At 33.7% G+C, this 19,486-nt stretch overlaps 1 protein-coding gene across 1 annotated transcript; it reads left to right on the top strand.

Annotated features, from left to right (window-relative positions):
• The first annotated feature begins 294 nt into the window (after nt 1-294).
• LOC132563354 (multiple epidermal growth factor-like domains protein 10) lies at nt 295-6,936 on the top strand. Its single transcript, XM_060228115.1, has 9 exons — nt 295-385; nt 1,087-1,227; nt 2,105-2,236; nt 2,689-2,820; nt 3,861-4,001; nt 4,530-4,658; nt 5,217-5,343; nt 5,922-5,968; nt 6,422-6,936. Exons 1-9 carry the CDS (start codon nt 295-297, stop codon nt 6,781-6,783), a joined length of 1,302 nt encoding a protein of 433 aa, XP_060084098.1. The 3' UTR covers nt 6,784-6,936.
• Nucleotides 6,937-19,486: the final 12,550 nt, after the last annotated feature.

A 19,486-nucleotide genomic window follows, 5' to 3' on the forward strand; every position in this document is an offset into this window, starting at 1 on the left:
ATTAGAGTCGGTACTATTTCTCATATGGGCAAACAGGTATGAAACGAGTGGAGAGTTGGTTTTATGTATATATACACTAATATAAACTAATATATGCAGCAATGTTGATGAAATGATTTATTTTACCTGACGTCCGATGATTTTTTTTCTTATCGGTCTGGATAGACGTCCATCGACTTCAACCCATCAAAATAATTCGGATATCTTTTAAAAACAAATTATTTTATATATCACATTTCGAGAAGAGAAAATATTTCTTTATGTCTTTGCTACAGCTACCAATTGAAAAGCAAAATGTACTATAGCTACGAACTCAGCGGAACAGAATGTTGTCCAGGTTACGCAAAACAAAATGGAGGAGATGTATGCACACCGATAGAACAAGGTATAGAAAATAAACCGTAAGACATTTTGTCTGATACTGAAGGGCTAAATTAAGTGTATAGTTAATTTAGGGATAAGATATTCGCAAAATCTAAATTAAACGCATGCGTGAAAAAGCATTGTATTGACTTATTAAGATTTATTATTATTATGAACGACAAAATGACGTGGAAGATAGTAAAGAAACAATACCAATCTTAATTTTTTAAAGAAAGAATACCTATAGCATTATTCACAATTCCGTTTTGCGTAATTCCTTCTAGATACTGCCATACTTTTCACGTATCAGAAAATATTTTAGCAAATTATCTCTTGTATTGTGTACTTGTTTATAGTTTATAGACATACTGCCTTGACATTTGATAACATTCGAAACGTTAAAAGGCTGTTGGTGTTTAAACATATTAGCTGGATATTGATTTGATAAGCAATGATATTTTAACAATAATCCTTTCAAAAGGCAAAAACAACACGATTGTTTGAACGGCATCAATTTTATACTACAGGAAGTAGCTTTCAGATCTCAATAGAAATCGGCTGTCACTGGAATCTTTCTAAATGTTGTTGTATTTATATTTTTGTTGTTATATTAAGTAATTATACAATTCTTTCAGGTTTTCTGTCTGTTTAGTCCCTTTTCACTAATTTAGATATTCGTAGCATGCTTAATGTAATTTTACTTTCCATAACAAATGTGAAAAGGCTGTGATGAGAACTATTATAGAACTGAGGGGGAGTGCAAGCCATGTGACTGTAACAGGGAGAATGCAAATGTCGGATGTGCAAGGGGATCGGGAACCTGTTATTGTAAATCAGGATACGACGGACCACAGTGTAATTCTGGTAAGTTGTCATATTCCATACATCCATACGGGTTTAATTACATTCACGTTGATATCTATTTTATATGAATTGTCATATATAATATGCATGTTGGCTTTGGCTGGTTTGATATCGGAAGGCTTCGAGTTTTATATCTAGGACTTTGATTAGAAGATGTATTTTATTGGAAGCTCAACACCTGGATGTTCAAAACAATTAAGGTATTCTTCCTCTACACTATCAATGACATGAAGCAAATATTCTCACAACTATTGGAGAACGAGTCAACTAAAGTTTTTGTTTGTTATTCAGAATACCTTATTGCCGATTATTTTTTTCGGGGATGATATTTTCACTATTTCACAGTACATCAAATTGATCACGAAAAGTTGATCCGTAAAAGTAAGAAACGTTTGTATAAGATATAATTTTAAATCCAGAGTGCAAAATTTTAATTCATTAATATTTAACCCTCGAAAATTACGAGCAATATAGTATTAATATCGACTGTTTTTTACGGTATGAAAAAATATATATGTGGCATTGTTTGACATCATTTTAACAAAGTAAATATGTGTTTATTATTTAGTAATGGTAAAAATAATAGAGGCTATTCTTATTTCAAATAGGTTGTGCTACATCATAAGATCACTTACGAATTGATTTAGTGTTGAATCTGGTGTGTTTAAAGGTCATTTAAGGGGAAAACTAACTATGAGAGCATATCTAATACTCAACAATTCAACGGTGGTCTTGAATTTCGCAAGTATGTCTTAACGATAGATATCTATTTAATTTTGTTGTACCCAAATGGAATAAACAATTAAAGGTACTGGGCACAAAACATTATATGTGTATAGATATAAAGGTTAATATAAACTGATATCATTGTTTGTAGAATGTCCCGACGGCTTTTTTGGAATGAATTGTAGATACCCATGTACCTGTAAAGACAACAGCACTTGCAACAAAACCGATGGACAATGTCCATGTACTATGCCGGGATGGACAGGCATATCATGCACAGAGGGTTTGTAGACCAACGATTTCAAATTTTCATGCAGAAATAAGATTATTGGAGAGAACATGTAAAGACAAAGAATTGATAATTATAAAAGATCAATCAACTATTAGTTTATATGAACCCCCAAACGTGTCGTAGTTAGTTAGATTTGCCTAGATTTACATCACAAGTATTGTCGTTGGTGAAGTACAAGACGCCTGTTATTCCTGAATGTCATATTCTCATTGTCCGTTTACAATGGTATTCGTGTGAATCTTTCTTTTGTTTTAGTCTCATATATCGATTTTGAGTATTTGAATGACGTACATTGTCGATTTTTCATCATAGTTGGCATCGATATATATATACATACGTCCTGTTCTAGTGTAAGATGTAACACAATAAAACTTTCATAACATAACATAACGCAATTTCCATTTCATTTTATCATTGTTTTTTGCATGTTTGACTTTTTACAGCTTGCCCACCAAATCAATTTGGAGTGTTATGTGCTGGAACTTGTGACTGTTTGTCTGACTCCAAACGCTTTTGTGATCCAGAAGATGGATGCATCTGCAACAATGGATACACAGGAGAGTTCTGCGATGAAGGTAACCATATTTGCCTTGCAACAGCTAGTTTTACCGGCTGGTAAGGCCAAGGTGTTATGTTTTTGATACCGCCATGTCGTATGACGGGTGGTATTATAGGTGCACTAGCAGAATCAAATGGAGATAAATGGCAAGGAATATTAAAGATATCTACTATCTTTTAAAGCATTCTTTACTGAACTATATGGTTTGACATTGCTTACAACTTAAAGTCACAAAACTCGTTTTACTGACACTCAAATCTACTTTTAGCTATGTTGTCTTTGAATCATTTGCCAAAGGAGTGACGTTTTTTCATTGAAAACCATGTGTGATATACTTAAACGACAATGATAGCACTACAAAGGGTTCCTAGTGACTGGATCAACATCTTCATATACAAACAGCAGTTATGAGGAGGTGAAACATTCCCCAATACAAATATACGCCGAAAGTTGTATGTGAGCACATGTACCCTGACATAATCACATAATCAGACCAAGATTATATGTGTAACACTACATAGAAAACAGTTGTGATATAAAGATGAAAACGAAGGATGTTCGGATAGCATAGCCGTCTTTTCACCTAGGTGCCCGGAGTTCGATCGGACGTGAAATGTACCAAATGGGTAATTTTTGTCGGGTATTCCTGTCTGATTCACAGTTATCCCCAACTTGAGCCTCAGTCAAGAAACTCTACAAGTTACTAGCTACTTTCGCAACTTTGTAAAAATAATTAAACCATGATGGTACATTACATGAAATTTTAAATGGAAATTCTTTCAAAAAGCAAAACACGGCAGCAACACTTCATTTTAAACAATATACATCAGTTCATCAGGATGTATCCATGATAATACTTAAGAAGAATTATATAGTGTTTACATAACTTCTCTTCATTTGATATCTAATTATCTTTCTGTGTATTGTCATTCCGTAGGTTTACTGTTTCCATGTGACTGTGGTATATGTTTATCTATATTATATGTTTATACATGTTAAAATAAAATGTTCAGAGACCCGTAAATAGAACATACTACGACTAATTTTCCCTTACAGTGTGCGCCCCTGGTAATTGGACATACGGACCAGCCTGTCGTGAAAAGTGTCTTTGTGAACAAATGGGATCTGAGAGATGTGACCCCAAGACTGGAGAGTGTACATGTAAGCCAGGATGGCAAGGACACTATTGCACAGAGTGTGAGTGTTTCTATGATGCAGCAGCCTCACTATGAATTAAACTGTCTTCATGATTATCTCCCTTTGATTAATATTGCAGTGTTAACGTTGCTAACTTATATGGTTAACTTATAAGAAAACAAACTAGTACTGTACGTGCAAAACCATAGGGATTTCAATATCTGTTGTTTATTTACATAATTATTTCTTAATTCATTTGCTTACGATTATTTCGCAAAAACCACATCGGTGAATAACATAGTTCAATACCAATTTAGGTTTAGAGCCAAATGATAAATGAAACTGCATTATATAGCACATCCATCCTTCTTGGACTTGTCAAGAGCCGAAATTTTGAAACCAAAATTGATTGAAAGAAATGTCAAAATGCAGACGAGGAGTTTCACTAGCCCAATATTTCATTAACTTCAGTAATGTAAACATTTAGTGCTGGACCAGGCTATTTCGGTTTCTTGAAATCGCTTAAATGATATTGTCTTGTTATATATATATATATTTATTTTATTGTTTTGTGTACGTATTCTTTAGTGTGCAGTGATGGTAAATACGGATCATTCTGTAACGAAACTTGTCAGTGTGAATTCTATCAGGTCTGCCATCCAGTAAGTGGAGATTGTGAGTGTCCACAAGGATTCGCCGGTGACAAATGTGACATAAGTAAGTGATACAGAGCCCTTTTTTAGTTACTAAGTGAGAAATTATTGACCTTTAGTTAGAAAACAAAAAAGTTTAACTTCAAGGTTGTGTACATCTATCATGATAGTTAATCGTATTTTTCCCAATTGTGATAATTACATTTGATAGCCACGGATATTCATAAAAAGTTTAAAAAGCAATTGTTGTATTCATATCGTTTTTTATTGACTTTAGAATTTTTTAAAGCATGTCTGACACCTTTCTTTCACGTTGAAATAATTCTATGCTATCAAATGATGCAAGTAATCATCGCGCATTTACACACACAAAGTAGTGACACGGTTACATATAAGCTTGATATCCATGCTAAATATAAATAAAATCTAGGGATTTTGCATAGCAAATGTGATAATATTGAATATGTTTTAATTAACCATTCTTAATTATATAGATGGTCTTTTCTGGAATTTTTTTAATTTGCTTTAAAAATAATCATATAAAACGGCTGTCAAAATGATATTAATAATTTGGCAGTAAATACAAAAAAAAAAGCTGTTCATCAACAATGTTCTATTTCAGATTTAAATGATACGAACACAGTTGTACTTACCACACATCACGCAATGCCTTGGGTAGCTATCGCGTCTGTAGTCGTATTGGGTGGCATTCTTATCGCTGTCTTTATAGGTATAGCCATATTAACAAGGTAAGTCACTCATAACTGTTTATTGCAACAACTTATTTTTATTCATATGCTTGAATATAGACTGTAACGTAAACCATCAATTATTACAGTTACTATTCACCATTATAAAACATTTGATTTTACCGAAAATTCTTTCGACCTACCTCCCTATTTGTTTATCAGGTACACAGAAAATTTCATTCTGAACTAGTTAAAATCAGCTGTATAGGTACTGAACTGATAAAAGTGTGAAAATAACTTAAGACATAAACGACTTCTTTGATAAGGAATTTATATATATTGATGTCATGGCGTGTAGATGAAATTATTTTCTTTCAAATCACAGAGAGGTAATTAGCAGCTTCATCACTGAACAAACTTAAGGGAGGTAATCTAGTCTGCAAATTGTGCACATACTTCGACTTGATATAAGTGTTATATACCACTTATTGATAAGCACTTTCCGAACACCTCGTCTCCTATCTAATCTATAGATTGATTTAAACTCATTAGCTATGAAGGATACTCATCAATTAATCAATCGTTTTTTTTTTTTTTTATTATTATTATTTTTTTTTTTTTATTTTCTCAACATCTAGACGAGCAAGGATTCGAAAAAAGATACTACTAAACAATCTGGAATCAGGTAAGTATAATCATACTATTTTTTTCTCAATATTATGCACTTTAACATGTCAAATCAAATTTTAACTATATTATTCACGCATATACAGGAGTTGGTGATGATTTCATATCCTGTTCATAAACAGTGTTTTTAAATAATTAAGATAAATACATTTAACAAAGAAAAATACCGCAACATCAACTAATTCAAATTATTTTTTTTCAATGTAAAGCTCATCAACGATGAAACGATGTCGACATCTCCTTATTTTAAATTGATGTTGATGTTCGTCTCTGTTACCATTTGTATACAATATTTCAGTATTTCTCTCTATATACACATATCTTAAATGGTGTGAATAATGTTTAAAGTAATATTTATTTCTTATGTTATTGCGTTTGAAGTTTCAGTCGTCCAGGTCAAAAAACTATGCAAGCATATGTTATGAATGTCACGTGAATTTCATTTCCACAGAATCACCTCATCCCGTAAATGACCACTACTCCGTAAATGACCACTACTCCACCATCACAAACCACACAGATAACGCAAATGCAGAAGGAAATTATAATTCCTTTAATGACCAGCAACCAGTCCACAATTCAACGTATAAAGAAGACTATGACAAAATGAAAATGACTTCTGGAATGTATGACACTTTTCATACTAGTCGGGCTTCTATGGTGATAGGAACTGAGTATGACAGTGTTAAGATGTCAAATCTTACAACTTCCGGTCAGTATGATCACATGACACCCAAAAGTGATAACAGCAAGATAACAACGGTGATAGGTAATGAGTATGACAAATGTGTACCTAGAGATACTAAACCTTGAAACACGTGAATACGGTCTCGTGTCCCTCGGCATATGTTGTTTGCAGCAGTTTATATAACCTCTGTACATATATACCTTGAACTCAGTATGTTGTAATATATCATTATCATGTACATTTCTGTATATTGTTAAACGAATGACATTCAGTATACTTGTAAGAGCAATAAAATTGTACATTTGTATCATACTCTTTGTTTTAACTCTCTATAACTTATAACTAGTCATTTATTTTGACGAATTAAATGACATATTATATTATCATACATATTATACGTATCCAACAATAATGAAATAAGATGTAATAATAAGATAATACGATATTTAAAAACACTTTGTAAAGATGAAAAGGGTACTGACAATAAATAATAAGGCATTCTTAAAACTAGATATGAGCACGGCTAACAACACTGCCGCTCACCCATTGACTCATGCTAAATAGTGTATCAGCATTTTGCCACATGTAATCAAACCTGTAAATTACTTTATCAAAATAAACTTAATATCAAAATAAACTTTGACGAGATACAACACCATCTGGGTTTCCCCTGACACCAAGGTTTTCAACTGATTAAAACATTACGTGGATAGAATTAATGAGAAAACATTACAAACAAAGGGAACAAGGTCGATTTCTGATTATAAGATGATTCCCCTTTAGATTTAAATTTTCGTCGAGAAATATTATCTGTCTGTACAACAAATGGGTACTTACTTCATTTGTCTTTCTTTAATGTTTAAATCATTATGATCCTATTTAAAAGTTAATATGATGACCGCACAATCATCAACGATGAACAAAAAAAAAACACGATGCTTTATACAAGTATGATGTGATGGTACAGAGAGCTACCGTCTGATCCCTTTGTGAAGAACAAATCTTTCCAGAAACAGGCATGCTTGACTTGTCTATAAATCTATAAAGACTGGTTGATCCTTCCCTTAGCAAAGACTGAAATATAACATTGAAATGTGAATGCAAAAGATATCTCGCACGTATATATACGTATGATTTTACTTTAGCATTAATAATTTAAATGTTTTCTCCTTCCAAAAAAAAATTATATATATATATATCGCTTTGATTTCAATTGTTGTCCGATCTTCGAGATATTTTAGAGATGATAGTGACATCAAAAGAGGGATTTGATCAAGATTGCCAACGGCTCAATAATATCATGCATACAAAATCAGTTTAAGAAAAAGCTAGCTGTAACCCTTACGAATGATTAATCATAAGAAAACCTATCTTTTATTTTGGAAATTGATAAATAAACAGTCTTAGATATATCATAAAGATAAATATTGCATTTTTAATTGAGTAAATGAAATAGGATGTTAAGACTAACAATTAGACTTATATGGTTGTATCTATGTATTTATTGACTTCCCTATTAATGGTTCATTGCCCCTTAACTACACAAAACGAAAACAAACTTGTATATGTGTTCTTTATTACCAGAAATATGCAGCATAATTCTTTGTCATGTGAATGAATAGACGTAGTAGATTACTAAATGGTCATAAAACGATTGTTCCTTAAAGCTATATGAATTTTTTAAAAAAGTATACTATTTTTCTGTAGTTTATATACGCCCGTGAACTATTTTCGTCTATACAATGAATATATTGAAGCAAGTCAACCGTGACTTTTGAATCTCAAACTGTAAATGAAGCTGTATACTCGTAAATAAATAAAATCTCCATTGGACCGTGAATGAAAGTAATCTACAACATGTACACTTTTTCAATAACATTTACTAGTGGGTTGCTTTACCTCATGTTGTTTGCAGATTCGTCTGACAGAGCCACATTCTTGTGTATTTGTAGAGTGATGCCTGTTATAAATGAGGAAAAGCAGAAAATCTGACAAACTCGCCAGAGGGTAATCACAGGTATTTTCTTGTCGTTACACACGAATTCTCACGAGGGACTATAAGATAGAGATAAAGTTTATATATTTGTCATATTCACCCTCATTTCTGTGCTGTGAACTTCTACACATACCTTGCTGACACAATGATGACGGGACCCAGGTTTTTAAGCGTGCAATTCCTCATTTGTTCATATGTGTTGCTTGTATGTCACATTGTAAACGGCCTAACAACAACAACAACGACGACGACACCAATAGCAATAGACTCGATTGTAGGACACGCAAACGTTACTGGAAAGGAATGCAAAGAAAAACACACGTAAGTATACCATAAAACTACAGTAATATTGAAGCTATTATGAGTACACTATCTATACATTCCAGGAATCAGTAAATTAACTACTTATGTATAAATGATAAAAAAATGTTTAATGAGACATGCTAGAAGTGTTTAATTATCACTTTGTTAATTTTATTTGGTGTTTTGGAAAAGTATAGTTTAAGCTAGGATCCACGTGCTTTGGGTTTTTTTTTTTTTTTGTTTTTGTCGATCATATCGTCACATCATTGCAATGAAAAACCTTGAGAAAACAAATTTGGTATAGATATAAAGCCGAATAAAGCAATCCAGCTATTAGGTGTATCTGTAATATGATTTTCCTGTAATACCATGCTTCATTTCACGTGGATTTGAAAAGTAGGTCACTCTGGCAGGTAAAAAGTCAAAATATAGCTTACACCTAAGTCACTAAATACTGGAAAGCAATCCATGTTTTAAGATATCATTTTCATATTAAAACAAACAACTATCAAATATGGAGGTTTTTGCTGTTTACAAAGCATGATATTGCGACAGAGCTGGCGTCTAATCACCAGGGTCTACTCTGTTACTCACACAACTTGGTTTATGGTATCCGTGAAACTGCATGGACACAGTGACAAGAAATGTCGTATATGCACATTGTCAAGGGTACCTACTGAAAGTCAATATAATTCTTGTACAATTGAACTAATTTGCTATAAAGTTATGTTCATTTATAAAATTGCCATTCATGTAAATATTTTAGGTATTTTCAAACGCGTATTTTTCAATCTTTTTTCCCTTGAAATCGTGTGCATGATCACAGTAGTTTGAATAAATATTCTGACGTAATAGTCAAAGACATCAATATAGATTAATTATCATTGTAAAAAACGACACTTCATGATTGAAAAATTCAGTTCATAAAGACGGATTGAAGTGTCTGCATTATGAATGAGAAGTTAAGCCACAGATCATATTGTACAGATCTATCTATACAGATACTGAAAGTTCCTTACTTTGTCATTTCTCATCCCCCTCCTTGTACACGTGTATAAACTCCAAGCCTTGGTGTCGCACCACACAAAGAAAACACCTACCATGCCGCTAATTTGTACTGTTTTGAGAAAATAAAGCTCTTATTTTTTAATTTCATGCCGATTGAACATTGTCATTTTTTCTTAATTGTTTTTTAACTTAATTCTTAATTTCTTAATTTAAAACTGTGGTATTGTATTAAGTCTACCAACATATTGTATCATTTAAAAATGATTTTTTTAAATGCGAATAAAACTACATAATAGAATTATTGCATCAATTTTTACTTTTGTATCCTTTCCCCTACAAGCTAATAATGTGTTCTGTGTTCACTAAAATTATCTATTTAGAATGCTAGTCTAATATGACCTGATACATATTGTACCTTCTGTTGGGTTTTCGGTTAATATGGCAAACCTGTTTTCTTAAGGCAGAATGCTGTTAGTTAATGTGAATTATATTTTCAATGAATAAAGTATCCCAAATCATAAAGCTTCCTCCGTTCCACGGAATAGAATATCCGTAAATTTAAACAGCTACCCTCCGATCTCCGGAATATAGCGTTCCAAATCAAACAGCTTGTTCCGATCCCGGGATAAAACATCCCAAATCAATAGCTCCTCTGATTCCCGGAATAGAATATCCCAAATCAAATAACTTTCTCCATTCCTCCTTTCGAAATAGGATATTCTGATCCCCGGAATAAAATATACCATATCAAATAACTTTCTCCATCCCTCCATTCGAAATAGGATATTCCGATCCCGGGGTAAAATATACCATATCAAATAGCTTCCTCCAATCGAAATAGGATATTCCGATCCCGAAATAAGACACCCCAAATCAAATACCTTTCTGCGATCCTTCCAGTCGCTATGGTGACTGCTAATTTACTGGAATTACTTAGTTTTGGAGAAATAAATATCTACGCTCTTTTTTTCACGGAATATTTATGGGAGAATGGCGTATAGACTGCAAAACAAGAATGATAAATCACGGACATAGAATTTATATCTAAGTTCGTGGATAAAGTGACTGGGAAACGAGACGTTATAATTAATAGTTTCTCTATAAAGGAAGGGGGGAAGGTAAGATGGCGGGAGGATCGGATATGACAGGGCAATAGGAGGTTGAGACTAGTTGTTGTTATTGGATGGGGTATTCCCGATTTGCCCACTTTTTTAGGGTATACAATCTCAGAGAAAATTCCGGAGAATGTATCAGCTGTGAAACTGCATGAACTACACAGTTTGATAATGATGGTGTCTGATTTTCCCCACATAGAGATAATCATTGTGGCTTGGGATACCTGCTCATCATCAGCTTGCATTATCATAATGATTATGTGTGTACATGGAACAGTGTTCACTATCTGGTAACAGCACTATCATCACCACTTCTGAGATCCTCTTATAATTGTTTGTATTTGAGGTCGAAATAAAATACAGGTAAAAACACGGGTAAACACAGGTAAATAATTAAGAAATAGACTATAATCCTTATCACAACATTCTTCCGTCCATGTCATTGTAAATCGTGGGCAAATCGGGATACAGCCTATTGGATCACGAGAAAAAGAAACAATTATTGACGACAGGATAATGAGACAACTTAGTAGCTACAGTTGTAGTTGAACAAACATCGCCTCACCTTTATTTACTATCATTATTATTATTATCTTAATAATATCATTTCATGTCTTGTATCCTTCATTTTCAGCCAGACACTAGTAAATTTCTCATACGCACAAATTTAGGGCTCATGTGCATTTCAAGTGAAGTCATGTGAAAACGATATAGATCAACATTGAATTCCGAAAAGTATGATGTCTAAAATAACACAATTATGGTTCCAAAATTTTCTAAACCTATCAAAACATTTCTCCCTGAATAGTTCTTCCTTATGTTTTTCTGAATAATGATTTCACCTAGTAAGGCATCGAAGTTTCGACAACATTTGCATAAAAATGGGTCAGTTTTTGCTATTTTATCGTTAGAATATTCTGTGAGTCAAAGACACAGTCGCTTTTATTTTGACTTCGACAATAGTTACAAAATTCATGGAACTTCTGCAATTGATTAAAATGTCACTGTTATAAAAATAAAACAGATAGAAAACATACGTAAGCGAAAGTATTGTACATTTTAAACTCCGTAAATCGTGACGTCATCGATGTATGAATTTATCATGATGTTTACATTGCATAAATACAGTGTTGAGTAAAGTTTCAGAGCGCAACTTTAACATGATTCCTACAACCGAGAGAATATCGGTAGGTGGAGATAAAAGAAGACATTTCGGAGTTTTGGTGCAAAAACCAATTAATTGATTAATAAATTTATTAATCATTCAAAACTGGACATGAGATGGAGGTTAATGAACACTTAGAAAATCTAATTAACAGTGGTTTACTGGTACACTGTGGTCATATAATTAATTATTCTCGAATGCAAATACGGAATTTCATTTATTTAACCATGTCTTCTTTTACAATTAAGGAAGAGAACGGTCACGGCGGAATATTACAGTGCTGTCTGCTACCGTGAGGAGAGAAACTGTGATCCGGTGTCGCCTTGGATATGTTCCAGCAAGCGAGTGTGAGTACAATATTTAATTCACAAACATTGATTATCTATGATATAATTCTCTTTGACAACACCTGATATCATATCCTCTGAAATATGTCTATAAATGTTGAGATTTCGATGAAGTTCGTTCCTAAAACGTTCTTTCATCAATTTTCAATTTTCATTGACGTTAACTTTTTGTTAGGATAAAAAAAAAAATTCTTATTTATTTTCTTTTTTATCTGTGAAATATGATCAGCCTGTAATAAAACTTTTGTTTGTAGGTACAATGTAGCAGCAGTTCTTCTGTATTGAAAAATAGGTTTCATATTCCTGGTTTCTGTTAAATCTTTCTTGCGATCCCGCTTTCTCCCCGGTTGTATATGTAGATTAATCTATATAAGTCACGGTAATGTTTCGCTATCGTCTTTTTCCTTCTCAATATAGATCGAGCTTCTGTAGTCAGCTGAGATATAAAGAAATTTACAGCACGTCTATTGTCGCCGTGTGTTGTCATGGCTACGTCCTCGACGACTTGCAAGACGTTTGCATCAGAGGTAAACATAGTTCTGTACATTTTTTTCTCTTTATATTTACAAAAAACAATTCCTGGCTATTTACTAATTATTGAGATGATATTTGATCTAATCTAATTCATAATCGGCACATAATGGATACAAAGTAGCCAAGCTGTGGTAACTTCTTCTTTTCCAGCATTCTTCAATAAACACACAACCTTTCTATACACAAGCAGCATTACATACACTGTAATACATATCTATATCGACAAGTCAAACGTCATTATATTAATTATACGAGAGAACCTATTGACTTATCACCCCATTATAATGGCATTCCATTAGAAATAGTTTAAGAATTTAACTTCTTTAGTGTGTCATTCATTTAAACTGGACATTTCTCGCAAGCTTAACGTATACAAACGCTTAAAGCCCCAATATACGTAACATTCACCAAAAATTTAGTGTAGAATCACACATAATTATTGAGATATTCTCTAAGATGTAGTTAAAATTAAGTTATTCAAACAATAGTTACCATGACTTTGTGCATAAAGTATTGATATATGAGCAGTTGAAACTCGCTATTTGTAAACACACCTTCATTTTAAACACGCCGCCATCGAAATTACGATTGTTGTCGAACACGTCGGAAAGTTCATGACCTGATCTCGCGAGAGTTGAGGTTTCTACTTATAGAGGAAGCACATGCAGATATGTCTACGGTAAGTTTTTGTTTACAAACATTGTTTGCGAAGTCTTGTCGTAGACTTGAGGTATTACTGTGATAAACATTCAGTTTTTTAGGAAATTATCAGAAGGAATAATTAGTTTAGAAATGATATGACGCACAATTATAACGTAAGAATTCAGAACTGGCCTGATGTATGATTGGAAAGAATGGAAGCGACTGGTGGACGTCTGTACTGTGTCTGCCATGTTTACACGCGGAATATGCGCATGCGCAATGTCATCGCTACGAGCGGTAATGTATGAATTATTGTGGGTCCCACGTTGTTTATTTTCCGATTTTTTTCAATTTTTATTTAAATTGAAAACAGTCAGTTTTATTTTGTTTAATTAAAGGAAAGTATTTGTTTTGTTACATACATTACGGGGAAAATAAGATAAAGTTTGTTTTTTTATAGTGATTTTTACGTATATTGGGGCTTTAAAGGAAAACGAGTCATGTACGTAATACAAAAGAAGGGAGACAACTTCTGTCTATCAATATATACACTAACTTTGATAAGACCGTAACGCATATTTCATTCATTATATTGTTGTGAAGGGGTTCTTTTATCAAATATTGATCCGTTTGGAAACAGTAAAATCTTATTTCAATTTAAATGTTTTCCTGTCCACTCGGAAGATATGACCTTAACGTAGAAATTAAAACTAGACTGATGTCTTCTTGGAATAATCTAATTCTTAATAAAGAAAGTAAATTAAGCAATGTGTTTATAGAAATTATCAACTACTACACATGAAAAAATGGTGGTTATTTCCATGTACAGAAAGTATTAAAACTGTATTAAATGATTGTGGAATTTTCCAATTTGGACAAATAATTTTAACAAAGGGTAATAACTCTGTAATTGAGGTGTCAAATGCCCAGGATTTGGTACACTCCACATCCCCTTAATAAAATTATGTAGTATACACTAAGTTCCGTTGCTTAACTGTGGTTCCGAACACGAAAGGACGGACGGAAAGACGGACGTACGGGCGGACAAGCCGGTGACCATATGCTGCCCCTTTTCAAAATCAACATTTCTCTCTGAGGAAATACTTTAGTTAACTGTTCTAAAGTGTGTTATCATTCCACGATCTGTTTGTTTACAACCCACAAACAAGGAAAACATTTCAACAATTTTATCTCGTGACAATGGAAGGTTAGAGATTAAGTGCTATCTGTTCCCCCCAGGTCTAATGCATATCAATATCCTGGATAGAACGATAATGATGAAAATAAACATCTCATTTACACAAAGAAATAACCATAGGCATAGGATTCTGCCCGGCTTTTTGTCTTCTTGACCTAATCTGTCCTCGAGGTTAGTATTTAACATATAAACAAAACATTATGCCTTTTATAACCCTATTTTTTTAAACAGCATAGCCTCCGGCATTGATTCTACGGTTTGTTGGAAATACTCAAACAGGATATCATATTTTGATATTATTCTCTCAAGTATTTGTTTGGTTCATTAAAATTAAAGAATTATAGTAAAACCATTAAATGTTTTCCTTGAAATAAAACGCACATTCATCTGTCCTGAGTAACGTATATTTTTTTAATTTCCATTAGGACAAGCTGGATAACGCGGTTCGATATATTTGGGTTTTGTTGGGGTTTGGCTCATATTAGCTTTCTGATATGTCTTCTAAACTTTAGGTAGACTGTTTTAAGGACAAGAACTACGTCTTGATGCCAAGTCATACCCAAACCATGCTTATCTTATCACAATTGTATGACGTCATGATAATCACTTTGAAAGTTCAGATTTAATACTTCAAATTTTTTTGAACCACTACACCGTCCTAAACGTCCTGAAGAGTTCTGAGGAAATAAAAAATATATATCGTAAACTTTTCAGGTGTGCTTTTTAATTTGTCATCCCATCATATTGTCCGGTAGGCCTACTTCAATCACGCCAGAGCGACCCAGAACTGGTCAAAATTCAGAAGATCGTTCTGGACGTCTGTATACAGCATAGACAATGTACATGTAAGCTTGGTAACCGATTCTAAACTCACCGCCGAGTTTTATAAGAATTTTTATTGTAAAGATGTAAAGAAAATGCCAAAAATAACAAATATAACTCTCTGATAGGGTGTAATTATGTTCTTTCTTGCTCTGGAAAAGTATTTAACTGTATTTGCAAAGAACATGCAGTAAACATTTGTATCTAAATGGTTTGGAGATGAAGAGTTGCCTTTTCCCCGCTAGATTATTATCACAACAGTTTGATCAACATGACAAGGTTTGGCTTAAAATACATGTATTCTTCACATGATGATTATAGCGTTTTGGCCAATGTGTCACAAAAATGTCATACAAAATTAAATGAGTTGTGTACATGTATTTGACTTAATATTGTAGTGTGAATATTTATGTATCTAGCCGCGTTTCGTCTCAATTTTAAAGGAAGACTTTCGACATTGAGTAAAAAGAATGAGGAAATTGAAAGTATACTTGTCGCCACTCAGTTGATGAAAGTGGTCTGGTCTCCTCACAAAATGATAGGATTTAACATGACCAAATACCACGAAATACACAAAAAAACTTTTGTATATATCATTTATTTTATTGCCAAATAAGTGTAAATTATTTGAAGTACGCCTTTCTGAGAATTGGCAGAAGGACGAAAAATGCATACAGTTGATTGTGGTACGTAATGAGTTTCAAAGTACAAAGGAGAGAGAGAGAGAGCGGGAGAGAGAGAGAAAGGGAGAGAGGGAGAGAGACACACACAGAGAGACACACACACAGAGAGGGGGGGGGAGAAAGGGAGAGACAGAGAGACAGAGAGAGAGAGAGACAGAGAGAGACAGAGACAGAGAGAGAGAGAGAGAGAGAGAGAGAGAGAGAGAGAGAGAGAGAGAGAGAGAGAGAGAGAGAGAGGAGAGAGAGACAGAGATAGAGAGAGAGAGAGAGAGAGAGAGAGAGAGAGAGAGAGAGAGAGAGAGAGAGAGAGAGAGAGAGAGAGAAAGGGGGGTTGGGGTAGGGGTAGGTGTAAAATACATATTTTTTATGTTGATAATAATTTGTATATATGTAGATCGTGCATGCGAAACAGGTGATAAACTGTCCACATGCCTAAACTCACAACATATCAATTTCCATCACTCACTGTACTTTAAATACTTCCTCCTTGTCATTCGTCAATCAAATCGATATTTTTTCTTTAAGAATGAAAAATTGGCTTCATGAAAAATAACAGCGCTTGCTTGTTTTAATTTTAAAGTATTTATTTTTGTTAGCAAGCTTTGCGTAAATGCATTTATTTCTATAAAAAGATGTATACGTATAATAACATATTACGCCGATATGTCTAGCATAAACAATTGTAAACATTTTATGTACTTCCTGAGAGGTCACATGTGTACTTGTTTTTCGTAATCTGATACTTGTCGTCCTTTTAAGTGTCACTTGTATTCTGCCAGTGTGATAACAAACCGGTACGCATTATTGAAGCGAGTTAAAACTCTTATTACAAGTGTAGCTGTAGTGTACCGGGGGCTGTTTCCGTTGCGTCTGTACGCCTACAATAATTTGCATGTATACATGATGTTGTGTGTCCGGATGGAACTCGATGTTTCGGGCTATATACGTTAATTCAAAGTGTCGAGACATGTTTTTTTTATTGTTATTATCATTATTATTTAATTTTAATCATAAAAAATATCGATTCAAAAATACAACGATTGAGATATGATATATACCACTATACCGATGGCTGAATTTCATAGTGCATTTTTATATGTTTATGTATCAAAAGCTTCAGCTGATTGTATCTGTGTAGTAACAGTTTAATACAAGTTCTAACATTTTAAGAGGTAAATATTAAAACAAATTTATCATTTCAAATATTCAAATTATTTGATTAAGCTAGAAAATATCAAGTTATTCTTTCATAGATGGTACTATGATTTCAAATGACTGAATGTGTTTTCTAAAAATGCCTTTTCCGACAAATTCGTTTGGAAAGTTGCATTTCCCGTCGGAGCGCAATAACGGTGAATTACAACTGCTGTACAACTGTATGTATACAGAGCTTATACTTTCACGGATTGCAATACAAATTAGAAATATTTGGAATTTATAGGATTGTAAATGACATTGATCTCTTATTCGATATGGCGGCGGATATACTGTTGAATGGATTATAATTGTTGGAGCCGAATTCGAACTTATAAAAGGCGTGAAAATGTGTGTCAGAATTAAACAATTGAACTGCTATTCTGCGGTATTAATAATCGATGTAAATGCCATGAAAGAATTATGTATCGCTTAAATGCAAACAGATCTTCCTGATGCCTGCTTTTATACAAGTCCTGTCAACATTTTCTATCCTCTTTTTTTCGACGATATAGACCAGCCATCGTTTACTCAATTCTAGGTAAGCTCTAGCCCGGGGTTAGAGGTTAACTCAAAATATATCACTCTGATGTTAACAATATTTAATTCATATTTGAAAATTTTCACTAACCAATGACTCAAATCAATCAAGTGTGATCCGTGTTTTGGCGATCTGTGATATCATGCTTAACTTTAAAATGTATGCGTCACGCTACTTTTGTTTTTATAGATCTTACGTTCTCAGCTACTTCCGGGAGTATCTACTGTTACAAATGTTTCTTCCCGAAAAAAGCTTTGTGTATGTCCATTTTACGAAAGTCATGCACATGATGTCAAGATAGACTTTGGAGCTGTCACAAATGTAACACGGATAGGGTCCATGGTAATCGGTCACCGTAGAAAAAAAAAACAAGCAAGGATGAACATGAGATAAACTGACTTGAATTTTTTTATATCATACGAGAAAATAACTTACTTTCTACTGATATAATTAATGATGGTTACAATAAGGCAAATAAAGAAAACACCTTTTTCAGTAACGTGTATAGATTTATAAACTGAGGGACCACGGCAGGTCATTCGGTAGGGCGGTGATCAACGCAACCTCTGGAGGAGACCAGCGGGTAGTGATCTGACACCCAGGACAAGAGGGAGCTGCCTATGCCGGTTTGTGTTTCTCAGGAAACGCACCGATCTGTGCTGACGTGGTTTTGTCCATGGGCTCCCAGAATGTTGTTCAGCATGGTAGCCACTAGATTCTACAAGGACAGGAGCCGTTGACGGGGCGGTGAACCCAGCAATCAAGTAAACCACGGTTAATACATGATGTACGTTTCCTTCATAATATCATAAACAACCATCCATCATTCCACAAGGATTCTTAATCTGTTTGCTTGATGAGCGTGTCGCCACGTGACCAGTCAGTATCATTTAGAATAGGGTTCTCTCCTGGCAGTACCGAATGGTTACATCGCTGAAGAACATACGGGAGGTCTATTGCATGTTATATGATCAACTGGCTTAAAAAATTTTTTCGAAGAACCTAATATTGTAGCACATCACGGTCAGTTTTATCAGCTTTCTGAGAAGCACAAACCGCAGGAGAAGGATTCGAACCACACACCTGGGATCTGGGCTCGAGAATGCTGGATCTGTGCTTTACCGACGGAGGTGTTGCGATCACTTTTCCGCCTACGCAGAATAGAAACAATATTGAAAATAATAACAAGGCATCAAATAATAAAGATATTTTTAAAGTGAGTTATTATTTTACTATATTTATGATATTTACATTTGTAGTGTGTCCCAATGGCTTCTTTG

This window comes from Ylistrum balloti, unplaced genomic scaffold (genome assembly GCF_031769215.1).
Source record: "Ylistrum balloti isolate Yb309-2 unplaced genomic scaffold, AGI_CSIRO_Ybal_v1 Utg371686, whole genome shotgun sequence".
NCBI classification, from domain to species: Eukaryota; Metazoa; Mollusca; class Bivalvia; order Pectinida; family Pectinidae; genus Ylistrum; species Ylistrum balloti.